An 18,635-nucleotide genomic window follows, 5' to 3' on the forward strand; every position below is an offset into this window, starting at 1 on the left:
TGTCTTAGATTGAGGGTCCGGGCGTCACGTCCCCTTCCTGGGGGTGCTGTGAGGCTTCAGTGATCTGGGCCTCGGTGACAGCTTTCCCCATTTAATCCTTTATTGTGGATGCTTTCACATTCACAAAGTAGGGGTGTGATGAAGCTGATGAGCCCCCTTCGAGCTCAGTCGTGATCACTGTGTGACTAGTCTGTATCCGCCACGTGTCCCCACCGGCATTGTTGGCGGCAAGTGCTAGATACCGGTTGCTTCGCCTAGAGTCCTGAGTTGCTTCTGAGCTGGTGTGGCTCTCAGCCCCAAGCCAGCCCCCTCTGTCCTCTGCTGTCATCTCCCCCTGCCACCCCGCTGGAAGGGGACCACCACCCGGGACGTGGCTTTGGGGCTGCCAGGAAGCCTGGGGGCAGCAGCCGGGGCCTTCTTCCCCTGAGCCACCAGCTGTGTCACTTCCAGCTCCAACTCTGTGTGTCTTTGCTGGTTGACAGTGAGCACCAGGTCTCTTTCCTCCCTTTCTTTCGTTAGAGGTGGTGTTCACAGCACGCTGTTCCGCACCTTGCTTTCTCTGTTTCATGTGTCTTAGGTGTTGTTCCCTGTTGGCTCAAAGGGGCGTGCTCATTCTCTGTGGCCACAGAGAGTTCCAGTCGGGGGGGGGGGGGGGGGGGGGGCGCGCCTGGGCTTTGTTGACTGCTCCCTCATTGGTGGATGTCGGTGTCGGTTTCAGTTCTGCGTTCGCAAACAGTGCTGCCATGAATAACCTCGTAGGTATATAATTTTGCACCTTTGCAAGTGTAGCTGTGGATGCGTCTCCAGGAGAGGAGTGGCCGAGTGGTATGTGTGTTTGCATTTTGGAATTTGGCTGGTATTGCCAGATTGCCTTCAGAAAGGGCTCTGCCAGTCAGTACCCGCAGCAGCCACGCAAGGGCGCGCCTGCTTCCCAGCCTCACCAGCAGCAGGTGCTGGCCAGCGCTGGTGGGTGTCACTCAGTCTGTAGGTGAAGAATAGTATGTTGGCGTACTTTCATTCAATTTGCACTTCTCTTATTCTGAGAATCACTGAATGTTTAAGAATTCTGAACCTCAGTTTCCTGCTTTGAGGAATGGACTTAAAGAAGGCATCTTCGCAGGTTGGGGTGGAGAGTTAGACGAGCTCCCACAGGGCAGCGCCCCTCCCCACGCCAGGAGCCAGCCCACTGGGCAAATGTGGGATGTGCAGACGGCACCGGATCAGTTCCTGCCTCTGCCCTCGCTGGGGAAGAGTCCTTGGGCAGGTCACTTCCCACCTCCAAGCCTCATCTGGAAATTGGCTCTGCTACTCTGGGCCGTGGGAGGCATAGGCAGGATCAGATTTGTGACTCACTAGTCTGGTGAGATGCAGCGCGAGGCTCCACAGAGCGCCAGGCAGGTCTGAGCGCGGTGTTCCCTTCTCCTCCTGCTCTGCTGAGTGCATGCAGGGTTCTGGGGGCCGAGGGAGCGCGCGGGAAGGAGCAGTATTTGGAGATGCAGGGCAGTGGCTGGGAGCATGGGGTCAGAAGCACAGGCCTGGATTCAAACCCCACTCTGGGCCGAGGGACTTGCCTCCTCCGGGCCTCCGTGTCCCCTCGTGTGAGGCCCGTGTTGCTCGTCGCAGGCCCAGAAATGCAGCCCTGCAGCGCTTGCTCGCAGCAGAGGCACGTGCAGAGGATGCCAGCAGCAGGGGCGGCTTGCGGGGGGCGGGGGGGGTGCCCGTGTGCAGCCCTGGATGGCGGGAGCGGCTGCTGGGTAGCAGAAGGGAGAGAGTTCCCCAATACAGGAAGGAGGCTGGCAGCTGCGAGCGCCTCCCCACCCTGGAGGAGCTGACTGCCACAGCGAGGACCTGAGGGGTTGCGAGGGAGCCGTAGGCACAGACGACCAGCTGGGGCCCCTGGATGGTCACAGTTGGGTGCCGGGTGCCCCGTGGGCATCCTTCTGTGGTTGCTGACCAGGACTGAACTTGAGTACACTTGGCCTGCCGTGGGTCCCTTTGGTAAAGACGCTCCCATGGGAAATGCCTGCCCTCGGGAAGCTGGCTGGACTGGGCCTCCTGCAGCCCCTGCCCCACAGGCTCCGATTCTGTCCAGGAGCAGCCTGGCTGAGGCCCTGGCTGGGATGGGGAGGATCCGCGTGTGGGCAGCAGAGCCGCCTGGCTCTGCAGGGACAGACCCCAGAGCTTTGGCTCTGCAGAGGTGGGGGCCTCAGGTGCAGCGGCCCCAGCAGAAAGCTTTGTGGGTGCCCTCTGGCTCCTCTGCATTTCAGGCCCCAGGAGGCTTTGTGTAGCTCTGTCCCTCTCCTGTCCCCGCCCCCGCTATGGGGCAGCCCAGGCCATGGGAGGGACATGTGTGGCATGGTGGGAGCGCAGGAAGGAAGCGGGCTCCCAACGAAAATGCATGGAAGGCATTTGCTCTGGGCCACCTCTAGGCTGAGCATGCCCCCGTGAACTCATCACGTGCACACCCTCACCGCCTGAGTGTGGGGCACCAGAGAGGGTGGTTGGGGAAGGCCTCTGAGGGGGTGATGTTGGAGCTGAAACCTGCAGCCAGGGAGGGAGGGAGCTAGCTCTGGGGATATGATGTAGAAGAGTGGTCTGGGCAGAAGGGCAGCAGGTGCAAAGGCTCTGAGGCCTTGCGTCCGGATTTGATGAGGAGTGGGGGGGATCTTGATACGGTAGCCCCTGAGTCAGGTCTGCCCTCGCACCTCTCCTGTGTACAGGCTTTGCTACCTGTACCTCTAGAATGATACCCCCATCCCGTGCTCTGTGAGTGAGGCCCTCTGTGGGCACCCCTGGCCTCCTTGCCAATCCCTCTCCTCTCACACATCCTCCACCCTCTCCATCCTGGGCTCACACCCAAACTCGTGCACTTAGTTCACGAGTTCCCGCTGCCGGGGTGCCTTCCTCTCTTCGCTGTCTCACTCCTCAAGACCTGCTCCATGACACTCTTCCAGATGCTCCCTTCCCAGCAGATGCCAGCTGTCCGCCTCCCTGTCCCCTCCCCACCCTCCCTCCTGGCCTTGTGCTGCTGCTCTGCCGCTGCTTCCGGTTTCTCTCCCTGACCACGCAGGGGCTCTGGGACAGGGCCGGCAGGTGGGGGATCGGTGGCTGCTTGTTGGGGACTTTGGGGGAGGGGAGAGGGCTGTCCTCGGGTGAGAGCACAGCAGCTGGCCCTGCACCCTCACCCTTATGCCCAGCCTGCAGGCAGGAAACCTGGAGGGCGGCTCCCTGCGGGTGGACCCGCTCTCCAGATCCCAGACCGAGAGAAGGACAAAGCCCTCTGGCAGCTTCCCTATCCTGAAACCTGTCTGTGCAGCCTGAAGCCGCGGGGCCTGAGGGTCTCGGCACCAGGAGGAGATGGGAGCCTCGCTTTGACCCGCCTCTGCCCTGCCCAGCAGCGTGGCCTCAGGAGATGAAGTCTCCTCCTCCGTACTGGCTGGAGGCTGGAGGCTGTGAAAGACACAGCACAGAGCGCCTGGTGGGGACTCAGGTTGAAGAAAGAGCACCTCGTGCCACCGTGTGCCGGGAGCACCGGAGATTTTCGAGTGTGTTTCACAGAGGGAGCAGCTCCCCTCAGGGTCTGGGCCCTGGCCTCCCGCTCCCCTCCCTCTGGGCTTCCTCGTTGTTCAGTGGGCCTTCGGGTCTTTCCACGCAGGGTGCAGACGCCCCCGCCCCCGCCAGAACGCCCCAGCCACATTCGGGGCCCAGTACAGCAGCCAGATGGGAGCCCTGTCTGTTGGTCCCTCCCTCGCGCTGCCTTGGTGCCTCCTCTGTGCCTGGCCCCCTGCTGGGCGGCGTTGGGGATGCAGTGTGGGCCACAAACCCCAGGCAGTCGTCCTGGGGCTCCCAGTCCAGCGAAGGAGACAGAGTGGTCTCCAGACAGTGACCACTCAGAGTGGCCAAGGCTGGGCTGGGGGAGCCCAGAAAGGGGCCGACCCAGCCGGGGAGTCAGGGAGGGCTTCCCGGAAAAGGGGACACCTGAGCTGAGAGTTGAGATGAGAGAGTGTACTACGTAAAGGAGGGAGAGTTTGAGGCGCAGCGAAGCACTGGGCTCTTCTGAGAAGGGAATGAGTTCGGGGCGTGGGTAGAGCCCAGTGCCAGCAGGCAGGGAAGGTTCCAGCTCATCTGCAGGGCTGACACCGACCTCGGAGTGGGCTCCCTCTTGAGCCTTGTCTTGGCTCAGTCGAGAGCCTTCACAGTGCTCTCCTAGGGCTTCCAGGGATCCTCTGCGTGCGTATCCCTTCCCCAGACAAGAGCCCCTGGCGGGCAGGGACTAGCTCAGAACCATCCCTGTCCCCTTAGCGCCCACACACAGCTTGGCATGCAGTAGGCCTGAGGTATGTTTACTGAATGAAGAGCAAGAGCCAGATGGTACCTAAGTTGGAATTCTCCTGGGTTAGAAGCCTAACTCAGAGGGGCTGAAGCAAAAAGGGGGAATTTGTTGGGCCTGAGGAGTCCTGAATAGTTTGGCTTCAGGACTGGCTGGATCCAGGATCTCTAACAACGTCATCAGAACTCTTTCTTTACCTCTGAGTCGGCTTCATTCTCAGAAGGCTGGCTGTCCTGGTGGGTGCCAGGAGGGCTACCAGCAGCTCAGGAGATGGGAGACTACCTTAGCCAGGGGAGAGCTGTTTCCTGATGGTTCCAGCATGGGCCCTGGGAGTGGCTGTGGCTGGTTCTACAAGGGTCACCTTCCTGTCCTCAACCAGTCACTGTGACAGGGGCTGTGGACAGAGCACCTGTCACTCCTGGAACCTTTGGAGAGGACAGCGGAGGGTGGAGGTAATGTCAGCGGCCCCACCTGGGGTCCTGGGATGGTGCATGAGGGAGGTGGGGACTGTTTGGTGTACCCAGGGTGGGCAGGAGGGCAGCGGGCCAGTTGGTGCTTTCACAGGCGTCCCGGCCAGGGCAGCGCTCACCATGGAGACAGGTTGTGTGCCTGACACGAAGTCTGCCTGTGGGGCGGCCACAGGTTTCCACGCTTCAGCCTCCCGGCCTCCCTGGGCCCTGAACACCAGCGCATTCCCTTCTGAGCCGGCCTTCTGCCCCGGAGTGTGAGCCCGAGTGGCCTGCTTGGTGGGGGTGGAGGTCCGCAGACCTCGAGTCCTAGGAGCACAGGCCTGGGGAGGCTGCAGGAAGGAGCCCGGGAGCCTGTTCCCAGGGCTCGCATGGGCCAGGTCACCTACCTGCCTGGGACTCTCGGTTCCTGTCTCTCAGGTGGGGTGAGGGTGGTGGTGCCCCTAGTGGGGTGGGAGGAGCGTGCAGGCTCAGGGTGGTGGCAACAACCGGAGCACACGGTGGTGGCTTCCTGTGTGCCAGTCACCACACACCCAGCCCTCTCTCTGTGGGCTCTGCTGAGGCGGCAGCCGGGCCTGGGGAGGTCAGAGCTGCGAGCTGCTGGCTAACGCAGGGGATAATGGGAGAGCCCCATGCCTACAGAATGATCCAGAACCCTGCCCCAGTTGGCTCTTGTGTCATGCAGGAGAGCGAAGTCCTCACTGAGGCTCACTGTGTCCCCCCCTCACCTCCCACCCTGTGCTCTGGCCTCCTGGTGCCCTGGATCGTCCCAGGCCTGCCCCCACCCCGTCATACCTATTCCTCCCAGGGGCCACTACCTGCTCTCTATTTGTCTCTGTCCCTTCCGTGTCCGTTGAAGCCCCTGCAGTGGGAGCTGGTCCCCTCTCCCTGGGTTCCCCCTCCCGTCCCCTGCTGCTTCCTGGTGTTTGACTCCCACTTGGATGACTGTGTCTGTCTCCCCCACCAGCTCCAGGCTGGCAGTGCCAGGCTGGCCTGAGTCATCGCCGCCCCCTGGTGCCCAGCCTATCTTTGCATCTCGTGGGTGCTGTTGCACCTGTGTGCAAACGAGAGACAGCCGTCTCTCTCCTGTCACCTGATGCCTGGCATAGGGTTTCTCTCTGTCCTTTTGTGTGGGCCACAGCCGAGGTGGCAGTGCAGGCTGTGTGTGCCCCACGGCCTCTACCTGGGAAGCTGCGCCAGCTGCTGGGGCGGGCGGCCGAGCCTCGTCCCCGCTGGAGGCCCCCCTGCCGGCTGCCGCGCAGCGGTGTCCCTCCCCAGAGCTCACCCCCACTCCTGACTCCCCCCAGAGGCCAGGGCTCCCTCAGCCTGCCTCTGCCCCAGCCCCTTCCTCTTCCTCAGGCAATCAAGGTCGTGTGAGAATTAAGCCAAGCTCCAGTTTCAGAGCGAGTCGGGTCTGAGCATGTGATCCAGTCCTGCCGCTCCTGGCTCGGGGGCCTCAGACAGACAGCTGGCCCTGGCTGCAGAGCCCATGTTCTTAACCACTTGGTAGGACCCCACGTCTGGGGCAAGGGGACCTTGAGGTGCCCTACTCAAGGTCTCAGAGTATGGGAGGGAGGCTGCCAGGGTTCAGGTGCCAGTCACTTGGGACCAGAGCTGTGCCGTCACCACTTGGCTGTCCTGCCCTTCGTAACCTGGCCCGGAACGCCAACCTGGGCCTCTCACCTCGGCCCAGCGCCTCCAGGCCTTTGCACTTCTCGGTCTTACCTCGCCTTGCACTCCCCAGCCTGCCCCTAGTGTCCAGTCCACACACTGCGGGAGCCGTGTCCTGTGGGGCTGTCCCTTCCCCAGCTCTGCTCCTGCCCCACCGCGCTCCTGCCCGCCTGGCAGGTCCACAGGTCAGAGCCAGGCAAAGTGGGTGCCGAGCGGCAGCCTCTGGGGCAGTGGACTGGGCCAGTACCTCGTGGACTCACGCCCCATTTGCTGCAGGGGCTGCCGCCACGGCCCGTGTGTTTAAAGCTGGAGAAGTTGAGGGGGTGACCTGAGGCTAGAGGCCCTCTGGCGGGGTCTGAGGAGCTTTGTCCTCTCCAGCTCCCCGACCTTCACCGAGTTCCCCCGTGATCATTTCGTCACAGCATCACAAATGAACAGTGTGGGGCTGCTCCCAGCTCTGCCAGCGTGTGAAGTGCTCGGGGTGGCGCCCAGCACAGCATAAGTGCTGTGTGGACGCCTCCTGTTAGTTTCTCTGAAGCACCCGCACTGCCGTGTCCTCGCCATTTTTTCTTAAATTGGTTCTTTTTTTTTTAATTGGAGTACGTGGCATCTCATTCCCAAGCAACAATTCATGCAAAATCCTGGTTTTGACATGGTAGTTCTTTTTTCCTTAATACGTGAGTGAAACACACATGCCCAATGATTGCTAGAAGGTCATTCCCAAGCCACCTGACACTCTTGTGCATCCCCCCCTCATGCTGTGCCAAGCTCGTAACGCTGTAGAGGACGTCAAGGCAGGGCGGGCTGTGCCCAGGCTGCCAGGCCCATGCTGCAGTGGACGGAGTCCCCGCTCTTGTTCCTTTAGTGTCTTTCCCCAGTGCTGCCCCCACCCCGGAAGTGTATCTAGGCATCAGAGGAAAGTGACAAGATGCAGCTGTCAATCTTATCTCCAGAGGTCATCAAGTTGCTCTGGGCCGTGGGCCCTCCCCCTCTCTGAGTGTGCCTACCCCCTGCTCTCAGTTTCCCCTTCTGTAAATGCCTGGGGAGGTGCAACCTCCCTGACCTCTGGCTCTGAGGTTGAGCCTACGACGAAACCCTGTGGACCTCTGCCTGAAGGGGTGGCCGGATGGCAGCCGCGGGTGGTGTGGAGGGGCCTCAGCTCACTAGGAGGCTCTTAGGAACAAAGACGGACCCGGTGGGCAGGGCCAGGAGGGCAGATCCCAGGGGACTTCCCTGCCTCGTCCCCATCTGATGTGGCCAGGACAGCCCGTCCTGGGCCCCGGGGGCCTTTGCTAAAGCCTGCAGTCTGGGGAGCGGTGTTTACCCTTTGGCGGCTGATAGACCCTGGGGACCCCTTATTGGAGTGATGACTGTTAAAGGCAAAAAATAGGATCACACAGGATACCAGCGTAAACACAGTTAGCTAAGCGCGCTTCCAAGTTGTAATCTGGTGCTGACGCTCTTCCTTGTTGACACGTGAGACAACAGGACATAGCGTGGCTCTGACGACAGTCCCCAGGGTCCGCCAGGGTAGCCGTGGGCGTTCAGACCTGCAGTAGCCGTCATGTGATACGAAAACACTTGCCATTTCTATCTTCCACATGTTCGAGGGGCTGCTAAACACTTCCTTTTCTCTCTTTTTTTTGCCTACGTTAATAAGAAGGAACTGCTAAGTTTCATTTCAGTTCAGTTAGTGAAGATAAAGAGGTCATTTTTCCCCACTCGAGCTCATGGACTTAGGGGTCTGTGGACCCTGCTGAGGCAGCTGCTTGAATCTCAGGGGCAGGGCCAGCTCTTGTCCCCCCAGAGCTGAGAGCCACCAGGCCCATGGGTGCGTGTCGGACGGAGAGCTCCCTCGCTAGGCCTGCGGAGGAAGTGAGGCAGAGGATGGGGCCTGGCCTCCGTCAGCCTCTGTCCTCCAGCACAGCGGTTCCAGCCCCGTGGGGAGACAGGAGCGTGGAGCCCAGTGCTGGCCTCTGCCCTGGACCAGCTGCCTGGCCCCGGACGCTGCTCTCCTTCCCTGGAGCCCGGTTTCCTCTCCTAGAAGACAGGGTAGCGCTTGGTGAGGCCAGGGCTGCGCCGCCCCGCCAGAGTACCCACTGAAGGGAGACTCCCTGGAGATGCGTACGCAGAGGCTCCACAGGGGGCTCCCGCCGTCCCTGAGGGCCAGGCCAGGGTGGCAGCAGGGCGAGGGAAGGCCGAGAGGACTGCCAGAGGGCCCCCTTCCTGGCGCGTTCCTTCTTGCCCGGCACCTTCCTTTCTGCTGGGCCCCAGAGCTTTCTACCCCAGGCCTCACCCTGTGCCTGCCCTGCTCAGAGCCTTTCCTTCCTGTTCTCTGGGTTGCCCCTGGGCACAATCCAAGATCTAAATGCCTCAAGAGGGAGAACAATACTGATGTCTCTCACCTGGAGAGTGCGTCACACAGTTACTATTCAGAAAAGGGATGGGAACTCAGAGTCCCTGCTGTGAAAGAAGCTAGCCAGAGGCCACATTCCGGTGTTTATCAGTGTTTGTGTGAAATGTGCAGAAGGGGTACATCTGGGCACACAGAGGCCCGCCTCCCCTCCCCTGTGCTGGCCAAGGCCGCATGGGCAGCTCCTGGGTTTGAGCTGCATCTCTTCCCTGCTTCTGTGAGCCCCCGCCTGTGGCCCTGGGGCACTGGGCCGCTCCTACTCCCCTCTGTGTCCCCAAGACCGAAGGCCCAGCCCTGAGTAGCCCTCAGGGAAGGTTTCACTGTTGAGGCTGTTTCTGGAGTAGGGAGGGTCATGGGCCTCACAGTTAAGGGCCGAGTTCGAATCCTGCTCCACCACTTACTAGTGTGTGACCTTGGCAAGTGCTTCACCTCCCCGTGCTCAGCCTCCTCATAGGGTCCAAGTACAGATTCACTCTCTCATCCAAAAAACACAAATCAAACGCCGGCTCTGGGCCTGGCCCTGGGCTGGACGGTGGATGGGGACATGGTGGTGACCAAGACAGCCCCAGCTCTGCCCTTCCGGGCCTCCTAATCTAGTAGGGGAGACAGCTGACAAGTAGAAAAGTCGTGTGATGTTAGTTGTATAACGTTTGTGTGAAGGTGCTGAGGGAGGTGTGGAGGGCAAGGCTGACTGGTTTTGGGGTGCTGGGGGTGCTTCCCCAGGGTAGCGGTGGTGGCAAAGGGCCTCAGCAGGAGGGCAGAGCTCAGTGGGTTCTTGGAGGGGCGTTTATCGTGGAGGCTGAGGGGCAGGGTGCTGGCTGAGGCTGGCGGCAGGAGGGGGGTGGGGCGTCACAGGCCTGCGTCCTCTCTGTGTGCCGGCAGCCCAGAACGTGACGGTGGACGAGGTCGTTGGCGCCTACAAGCAGGCCTGCCAGAAGCTGAACTGCAGACAGATCCCCAAGCTCCTCAGGCAGCTCCAGGTACGCCAGGTCGGGGGGGGGGGGGGGGGCGCCTGGGGTAAAGCTGGGCCTCTGGCGTCCACCCCCAGCAGGAGAGGGCACTCGAAGCCTGGTCACCCAGCTGAGGGCGTGTAAATGAGTCCTTGAAAATCCTTTGGTGAACTACAAAAGTAATCAGGCTCTTCATGAATGTTTCAACAGTGTAGAATTATACAAAGTCAGAAGTTCAAGTATCTTTCACTCCTCAAAGAAATTCTCCTCCCCAGGCCATGTATATGATATTTATTCTTAAGGGTCTGAATTCCGAAAGTGATATATATTCTCTAATTTTTAAAAAATGAAAATGCTACATTGTATACTTGAAATCTGCTAAGAAAGTAGATAAGTGTTCTCACCAAACACGCAAATGGTAACTCTGTGAGGTCATGGGTGTGTTAATTAACTTGATTGTGACAATCATTTCACAATGTCTGTGTATTAAATCATCACCTTGTACACCTTTTTAAAAATCACATTGTACAATCTAAACATTTACAATTTTTACTTGTGAATCTTACTTCCATAAAGCTAGAAAAAAATTAAAAGCTAAAATTTTTTTCAAAAAAAAAAATGAAAATGCTACAGACATGAAAAGCAAATCTACTTGTCACTTCTTGCCCAAGTCCCGTTCCCAAGGAGTGGCCGTTGACAGCTGGGGTTTCCTGCTCTGGCCTCTCCTGCCGGTTGTGAGAGGGCGGGTCACTACCCAGAGGTACAAGACACAGGGCCGTTTCTGTTTTTATTTGAATGGGGTGTTCCCGTACCTGTGGTGTGCCCGCCCAGCTGCCACGTTAGTAAAGCACACCTTAGTGCCTTCTCTCTGGATGGGTCGTTCTAGAATGTTCCAAGGTTGCTTGTTTCTAGGGCTGTTGCTCCCTTAGTGCTGCTGTGAGCAGTCATACTCGCCACCCATCTCTGCACACCTGGGTTGGGAGATTCTAGAAGGGCTTGTTGCCACACCCAGGGAAAGATGCCCACTCAGGGTGGTGGCCAAGAGTGTGGGCTCTGGAGTCCACTGGCCTGGTTCAGACCAAGCCTGCCCTTTACTAGTGAGTGACCTCAGGCTGTACCTGGGTTCACCCCATGGTCAATGTGTGTAGAGCCCGGAGAACAGGACCTCACCCCCTTGAGGGTGGGGCTGGGGCTCAGAGCAGGAGAGGCCTGGGAAGATGACTGACCGGTGCCTTCGCTCCTCACTGAGCACCGCTGTGTGCCGGGCCGGGGCCCTGGCTTCATCCCCAGGCCTCAGACCCCGTGCTGTCAGCCTTCCCGGCCTTAGTGCCTGCCTCACAGCCTTTGCACTGGTCGTTCCCTCTGACTGGAATGGCTGCCCACGAGACACCCAGGACCCGCCCCCTCACTTCGTTGAGCTGAGCAGAGGCCTGCACCCAGGCCTGCGGGGCTCAGGCCCTGTGAGGGCAGAGGTGCCTGCTCTCTGACGCCCTGCCCCTCGCCGGAACATGGCCTCTCCTCAGAGGTGACAGAGCCAGATCCAGCCTGGCCCCTGCAGGGGTCTTCCCACCTGACCCCCGTCCCCTCTGCTTTCCCAGGAGTTCACGGACCTCGGGCACCGCCTCGACTGTCTGGACCTGAAAGGTGTGTGTCTGGACGGAGGCTGGGAGCCCTGGGGCTGTGGCAGGGCCAAGTCTCCCTGGAGGTGGGAGCCTGGGCTTGGGCCTCCTGGAGGTGGTCGTCCTGCCAGAAGAGGGGCTGGGCCCGGGCCATATGGGGAGGGACGGGGGCGGAGGGCCCTTCTTCCCTCCCTGGGCCTGGAGCCCATGTTTCCACCCAGCCCCGCACCATGCGCTCGAGCGGGCACGCACTCACAGAGGCACACGCTCCGCCCCGTCCCAGGTGAGAAGCTCGACTACAAGGCCTGTGAGGCCCTGGAAGAGGTCTTCAAGAGGCTGCAGTTCAAGGTCGTGGATCTGGAGCAGACGAACCTGGACGAGGATGTGAGCAGCTCCTGCCATGCCCTTGCCCTCTCCCTGATCCCCCTGCCCCTTTGAGGTTTGCGGGGGAGATGGCACTGCAGGAGGGAAGCCCTGTGGACAGAGGCTGGGCGGGCCTCTTGAAGGACAAAACGGGGAGACACCCAGTGTGACTTGATGGGGGGGGTGGGCGCGGGGCCCAGAGAAGGGCTCTCCTAGACCCCCCCCCAGGCAGGGGCTTTGTGAGCAAGGGAGAGACTGGAGAGCCGGGTCTAAGGGGGAGGAGGTGTGGGCCCCGAGGATCAGAGCACCCTGAGGGCAGAATTTGAGCTGCCCCATTGAGGTCCAGCTATCCTCACCTTCCCACACTCAGAGGCCACGAGGAGCCCAGGGTTTGGGGCTCCCGGTCTGGGGCAATAAGGAGACCTAGGGGAAGGGGTGCTGGAGCGCTGCGGAGCCCGTCCTGGTCAGCAGCACGCTGGGCGGGACCCCAGGGGGGAGGAGCGGGAGGAGGCGGGTGGCAGGCTGACTGCAGCAGGGAAGGGGGAGGGCGCTCCCGGCCCCCAGGCGCTGGGGCAGCCTCAGGCTCTCCCCACCCACTGGCTCAGCCCCATGGCCTGTGCCCCCAGGGAGCCTCGGCGCTCTTCGACATGATCGAGTACTATGAGTCAGCCACCCACCTCAACATCTCCTTCAACAAGCACATCGGCACCCGGGGCTGGCAGGCCGCTGCCCACATGATGCGCAAGGTGGGCGCCTCCCCCAGCAGCCTCCGGGATGGAGGGGACTGGGCACAGGGGGCAGCGCTTTCCCGGGGCCCCTGCCCTTAGAGCCCCGTTACAGGAGGCCTCAGAGCGTGGGCCGTCATGGGGTGCCAGGCTCCAGCTTCAGGCCAGTGGGAAAGCAGTGCCCAGAGGTGCCCTGTGTCCATCCTGCCCTGGTGCCTACGAATGCTGTCCTTCCTCCCACCCTTGCCCGATTGTATCCCTCTGAGGTGATCATGTCCCTGGAGGCGGCTGTAGTCGCCCCCCATTTCATTCACATACAGGGCTTCTCTGCCGCACAGCCGTCAGGGAGCTCGGCTGTCACCTATGCTGCTTCGCTCGCCCTGGGACCCCAGGCTGGGCCTTCCCTCACCAGCCACGGGGACGCAGGGTGGGAGGCTCCCCACACAGAGTGGGCTGGAGCCAGCCTGACCCACCCCGCACCTGCCCCTCAGACAAGCTGCCTGCAGTACCTGGACGCCCGGAACACACCCCTGCTGGACCACTCGGCACCCTTCGTGGCCCGTGCCCTGCGCATCCGCAGCAGCCTGGCGGTGCTGCACCTGGAGAACGCCAGCCTGTCGGGCCGGCCCCTCATGCTGCTCGGTGAGCCCCAGGCCTGGGGGAGGCTGAGCCGTGATGCCCAGCCCTCGTGGGCCGGGGCTGTTGCCCAGCTCCCTCGGGCGGCCAGTCATGGCCCCTCCCTGCTCCCCCAGCCACAGCCCTGAAGATGAACATGAATCTGCGGGAGCTGTACCTAGCTGACAACAAGCTCAACGGCCTGCAGGACTCAGCCCAGCTGGGCAACCTGCTCAAGTTCAACTGCTCCCTGCAGATCCTGGACCTCCGTAACAACCACGTGCTGGACTCAGGTGTGTGCTAGGTCTGCCCACCCAACCCTAGCACTGTGTGCCCGGCCAGGTGCCCGGCGGTGCTGGAGACACAGTGGTGGCCAAGACCGTCTCAGCCTTGCCCTCATGGGGCTCACAGCCCATCCTCAGGCAGCGACGACCCAGACTGGGCAGGGCTGGGCTGCAGGAGCCCAGAGCAGATGTCTGACCCAGTCTGGGGATCAGGGAGGGCTTCCTGGAGGAAGGGACAGCTCAGCAGAGACCTGCAGGTTGAGGTGAGGTACTGAACAGATAAAGTAATTACAATCTAGGATAAGTGCCCTGGAGGGGACAAGGTTGTTGGGATAGTGCTGGGAGGCGGCCTCGGGGCGCCCCTGCGGAGGCTGAGGATGGACCCAGCCATTTGAAAAGCCTGGGAAGAGAATCCAGGTAGAGGGAACAGCAAGAGCAAAGGCCCAGAGGTGGGAAGGAGCTTGGATGTTGGATCTTTTGGGGAAAAGCCCTAACAAGCCATGAGGTGAGTGAGACGAGAAGAGGGAGTGGTGGGTGGCCATCAGCGGGAGGAATGGATTTCACCCTGGGAGGGCGATGTGACCTGGGCACCATCGGGTAGGTGCCCTGGCCTCAGTGAAGGAAGAGCGGGGCAGAGTGGGCTGGCGAGGCCAGTGCCCTCCCCTGGGGGGGCCAGGCCCAGCCGGCACGTTCACTGAACACCCACCATGTGCACTCACGGCTGTGAGACAGAGGTCTCTGCCCTGGGCAAAGCCAAGATAAATTAATCATGCGGCGGGTCTGTCAGATGGTGAGACGTGCTCTGGAGGAAAATACAGCAGCAGGGGTGGGCTGGAGGGTGGGCTGGCCAGGGACTGTCACGTGGGAGGTCATTTGAGTGAAGATCTGAAGCGACTGCAGAGGCCTTCATCTGGGTGCCCGGGAGGAATGTTTCCTCCCGCCCGGGATCCCAGGGATCAGGGGAGCCTGTGTGCCGGCCCAGCCCGAGGGAGGGGTGCGGCAGCAGGAGGTGGCCGCCGAGCTGTGGGCTGGGCAGACGGGGGGCGGAGCCCTGGGAGCTGCTGAGTGCTGGCAGGGTGGCAGTCCCACCGCGCTGGTGTCCCCTGGGGAGGCGCCTGGACCCCAGACGGACTTGTCCACGGGCCTCCCCCAGGTCTGGCCTACATCTGCGAGGGCCTCAAGGAGCAGAGGAAGGGGCTGGCGACCCTGGTGCTGTGGAACAACCAGCTCACGCACACGGGCATGGCCTTCCTGGGCATGACGCTGGTGAGTCGCTCGGAGAGGGGAGGGCAGTGCCACGGCCTGGCTCCCAACCCGGTCCTCTTCCACCCGGTGTGGCTCCGAGGCACACTCATCCTTAAGCTTCCAGAACCCCTCACCTGCTCCTGTTGGCCTGCTTGGTCTTCCTTCAGCCCCATCCTCTTTGCCCGAGGAGAGTGGCCCTTCCTCACTCGTCTCTGCGCTCAGCGCTGTGGCCTGGGACTGCGCTTCGTGCCGGGCACGCCTGCTTTGTGTAGAGTTAATGTCTCTGGGAGCCGTCGCCGTCTCTCGGCTTCTTACAGTGCGGTATCTGCAGCGAGTCTGCAGGCACTGGGACTCCTCCCAGGTTGGGAGGACCCAGGCGGGGCCTGTGCCGCATCCTTGGCATGCCAAGGGGCAGAGGTGGCCCGGGCTGTGGGCGCAGGTGGGCTGGATGCTTGGAGGCTGGGGATGCACCAGGCAGCTGGTGCCCGGGGAGGCACTGATGGTGCGAGGGGTGCGGCCCTGAGCATAAGCGTGCTGGCTCTCTCACCTGGCGGCACTGCTGAGCCAGCGTGGCTTTGCCTCTCCTGACTGCTTTCTGGGCCTTTCCTCACTCTCACTGCTGCCCCCTCCAGCCACACACCCAGAGCCTGGAGACGCTGAACCTGGGCCACAACCCCATCGGCAATGAGGGCGTGCGTAACCTCAAGAACGGCCTCATCGGCAACCGCAGCGTGCTGCGCCTCGGCCTGGCCTCCACCAAGCTCACGTGCGAGGGTAGGGTGCAGGGAGGGCTGCGGGCCGGGCTGGGGGCGGCCAGGCGGGCGTGGGCCCGTGGCCAGCCCCTGCGGTCCCCCTCCCAGGCGCGGTGGCAGTGGCGGAGTTCATCGCCGAGAGCCCCCGCCTCCTGAGACTGGACCTTCGGGAGAACGAGATCAAGACGGGCGGGCTCATGGCACTGTCGTTGGCCCTCAAGGTGAACCATTCCCTGCTGCGCCTGGACCTTGACCGTGAGCCCAAGAAGGAGGCGGTGAGCTGGCTTTTCCTGTGGCTGCACGCAGGTTTGGGGGAGCAGGGCCGGCCTGGGGCAACCCCAGGCCCCGCCACAGGGCGGGCGGCCACCCCGAGCCCTAGCCAGGCCACTCCGCCCACAGGTGAAGAGCTTCATCGAGACGCAGAAGGCGCTGCTCGCTGAGATCCAGAATGGCTGCAAGCGCAACTTTGTGCTGGCGCGTGAGCGGGAGGAGAAGGAGCAGCGGCTGCAGCTGTCAGCCTCCATGCCCGAGATCACCGTCACCGAGCCCCAGCCCGGCCAGGAGCCTGGGGACGAGCCCGCCGCCGAGGCGCAGGAGAATGGGGCCCCAGGGCCCGCGCCCGGGCCAGACTCAGACTCAGACTCAGACTCCGAGGGCGAGGACGGGGAGGAGGAGGACGGGGAGAGGGCGGAGGCCCCCTGCCCCGCCCTGGTGCCCCCCACGGACTCCCTGCACCCTGGGGACAGGAGTCCCCCAGGCAGCCCCTCCTCCCTCACCGAGCAGCGCATTTCCGTGTCCAGCCCGGGCCGGGGCCACAAGGTGTTTGTGGTGACCCGGGTGGAGAGTCCACCTGAGAGGGCAGAGCCACCTGTGCCCCCTGCCCCTCCTTCCCCCCCTGCCCCTCCTTGTCCGCCCTCCCCCCCTGCCTTATCCTCCCCGCCGCCCTCACCTGCCCTACCGCCAGCTGCGGCTGTTGGCACTTGGGACCCCGGGTCATCGGAGCCTCAGCCACAGGCAGAGCCGCCTCAGCCAGGGCCACCCCTGCCCAACGGCCTGAAGCCCGAGTTTGCCCTCGCACTGCCCCCAGAGCCACCCCCGGGGCCTGAGGCCAAGACGGGCAGCTGTGGCCTAGAACACGGTGAGGAGAGCTCTGGGGCCGGACAGGGGCCCCTGGGTGCTGTGTGAGCATCCTCAGTTTCCTCCTCTTTAAAATGGCCCTTGATCCTCCGTCCCCACCTGGCTTCCCTTGCACCCCTGAGAGTGCTCCCTAGGGGAGTCACACGTAAGATTTGTCGACTGGAGTCTGATGGTCTCAGTGGTCCCTGGGCCCTGTGCTGCCCTGGGGGGTCTGGCTTGGGCAGGGCTTGTGGGGATGGGCTGGTCCCCACATCCCTGCCCCCTTGACTGGGGGCTCCCCGCCCGCTCTCCCCTCACAGAACTGAGCTGCTCCAAGAACGAGAAGGAGCTCGAGGAGCTGCTTCTGGAAGCCAGTCAGGAATCCGGGCAGGAGACACTGTGACACTTTAGGTGAGCGAGGGCTGGGCCCGGGGCCGGGGCCGGGGCCATGATGGAGCCCTGGCCTGATGGGCCTCCTCATCTCCTCCCCAAGTTCCTTCTTTCCCATCGGTCTTCGATGAGCTGAGGCCGGAGCCCCAAGATCCGCGCACCCCCAGCCCAGTCTTCCTGAGGCCCGGACGCCAGGGGTGTGGGGGCCTTTCTGGGGACCCCCGCCCCCCACAGCAACACTACACAGGGTGCAGGAGCTGCAGGGAGTGGGCCTGCCTGCCCTGACTTAAGCACTTGTATTTATGTGTCCACACTTGGCGCTCGAAGACTCTGGGCTGGGGGTGGATGGAAGGAGGAGAGAGAAAGAGGAGGAGGAGGAGGGGGAGGAAGTCTCCAAGGACTTTGGCCACAAGGCCAGGCCCCTTTTCCAGAGGGCTTGTCTGGCCAGGCTTGCCCTGTACAGGGCAGGAATCCTGGGTGGTGGTGGGGTGGTCCCCCCGTGGCCCTGGGCACAGGTCCAGGCAGGAGGCATGGCTTGGGAGGGCGGTGCGTGACGGTGGTGGTTGGCGGTAGAGCAGCCCCGACAGGGTGGGCGCGGGGCTCGGGGTGGTGGGGGGAGATGGGAGCGGAGGATCAGAGCTTTCTTTTTCTTAAGTGCAATAAATCTATCAGGGAGCTGGGGGGAGCAGCCGGGGCTCTGGAGACCCTGCTGTCCAGGCCACTGGAGGCTGCGCCCTGAGAGGCACTACAGCCCGGTGGGGGGGGGCGTGGGGGGGCGGGGGGGGGAGGGCCTACTCCTGTCGGTGCAATTCTGTTCACACCTTTTCTAATAAACCAGAGCTGGGTGCACCATCTGCCTGCTCTCTGCCTCTGCGGATCCTGGGGCCCTGTGGGGCTTTGGGGCACAGGGAGGGGCGGGCAGGGCCAGACAGCGCCCGGGCCAGGAGCATCTGCTGGGACACGGGCAGGGGCCCCCGGAGGAAAACGAGGCTGGACAGGCGAAAGCCACTTCTTCCCACAACCTTCCCGCCTCGGAGCCGTCCTCCGCGTGTCTGCGCGCCTCTGTCCCATCCAGCTGCCTCACGCACAGTGCTGTTTACACCTGCCTGCCTTCAGAGGGACACACCCCTCAGGCGTCTTCCAGCTTCCGGCCTAGGTCTCAGGGTGATGGATGCAGTGCTCAGGTCAGAGGTCATTCCTCTGCCCCATCACCTGTGGCTCGAGGAGAACAGACGCCAGCCTGTTGTGGTGGCCGAAGACATTCAGGGGTGTGTGTGCCCCCAGCGCTGGAGGGGGGGGTGGCGGGGGGGCTGTGGGGCATTTCTTGGGAATCACAAAACGAGAGAACTCCCCAAAGGGGCAAGGCCCTCTCAGGCACCGCTTCTTTCCCACGTGGGAGGCCAACACGGGGCGGGTAGAGACGCGGTGGGCAGGTTATGGGGATGGCAGTGTCGCTGGCCCAGAGCCCTGGTACCGCTCAGCTCCTGCACAAACCCTGGAGGCTGCCCCCAGCCCCCTGGCATCTGGGATGAACACCTTCCCTACTTCGGCCAGAGTCAGTTTGCTCTTCAGCCACTGGCACCCACCAGTGTCCTAACTGCTCCCAGGACAGTCACCGTTAGGACCCCCGTCTGGGCAGGGCTCAGGGGAGCCATGCACATCAGCCACCCGAGTGTCCCACCCTGCATCCCAGTC

The 18,635-nt window shown here is 62.4% G+C and overlaps 1 protein-coding gene across 1 annotated transcript in view; it reads left to right on the forward strand.

Annotated features, from left to right (window-relative positions):
• Nucleotides 1-17,789, forward strand: part of PPP1R37 (protein phosphatase 1 regulatory subunit 37) — a 39,918-nt gene extending 22,129 nt beyond the window's left edge. Inside the window, exons 2-13 of the mRNA XM_070632928.1 lie at nt 9,764-9,861; nt 11,430-11,475; nt 11,734-11,834; nt 12,440-12,559; nt 13,030-13,180; nt 13,291-13,446; nt 14,591-14,703; nt 15,315-15,456; nt 15,543-15,709; nt 15,834-16,572; nt 16,871-16,961; nt 17,044-17,789. Of these exons, the coding sequence (XP_070489029.1) occupies nt 9,764-9,861; nt 11,430-11,475; nt 11,734-11,834; nt 12,440-12,559; nt 13,030-13,180; nt 13,291-13,446; nt 14,591-14,703; nt 15,315-15,456; nt 15,543-15,709; nt 15,834-16,572; nt 16,871-16,953 (1,916 nt within the window). The 3' untranslated portion in view covers nt 16,954-16,961; nt 17,044-17,789. The remainder of the gene's footprint in view (nt 1-9,763; nt 9,862-11,429; nt 11,476-11,733; nt 11,835-12,439; nt 12,560-13,029; nt 13,181-13,290; nt 13,447-14,590; nt 14,704-15,314; nt 15,457-15,542; nt 15,710-15,833; nt 16,573-16,870; nt 16,962-17,043) is intronic.
• The last annotated feature ends 846 nt before the right edge of the window (nt 17,790-18,635 follow it).

This window comes from Equus przewalskii, chromosome 9 (assembly GCF_037783145.1).
Source record: "Equus przewalskii isolate Varuska chromosome 9, EquPr2, whole genome shotgun sequence".
Lineage (NCBI taxonomy): Eukaryota > Metazoa > Chordata > Mammalia > Perissodactyla > Equidae > Equus > Equus przewalskii.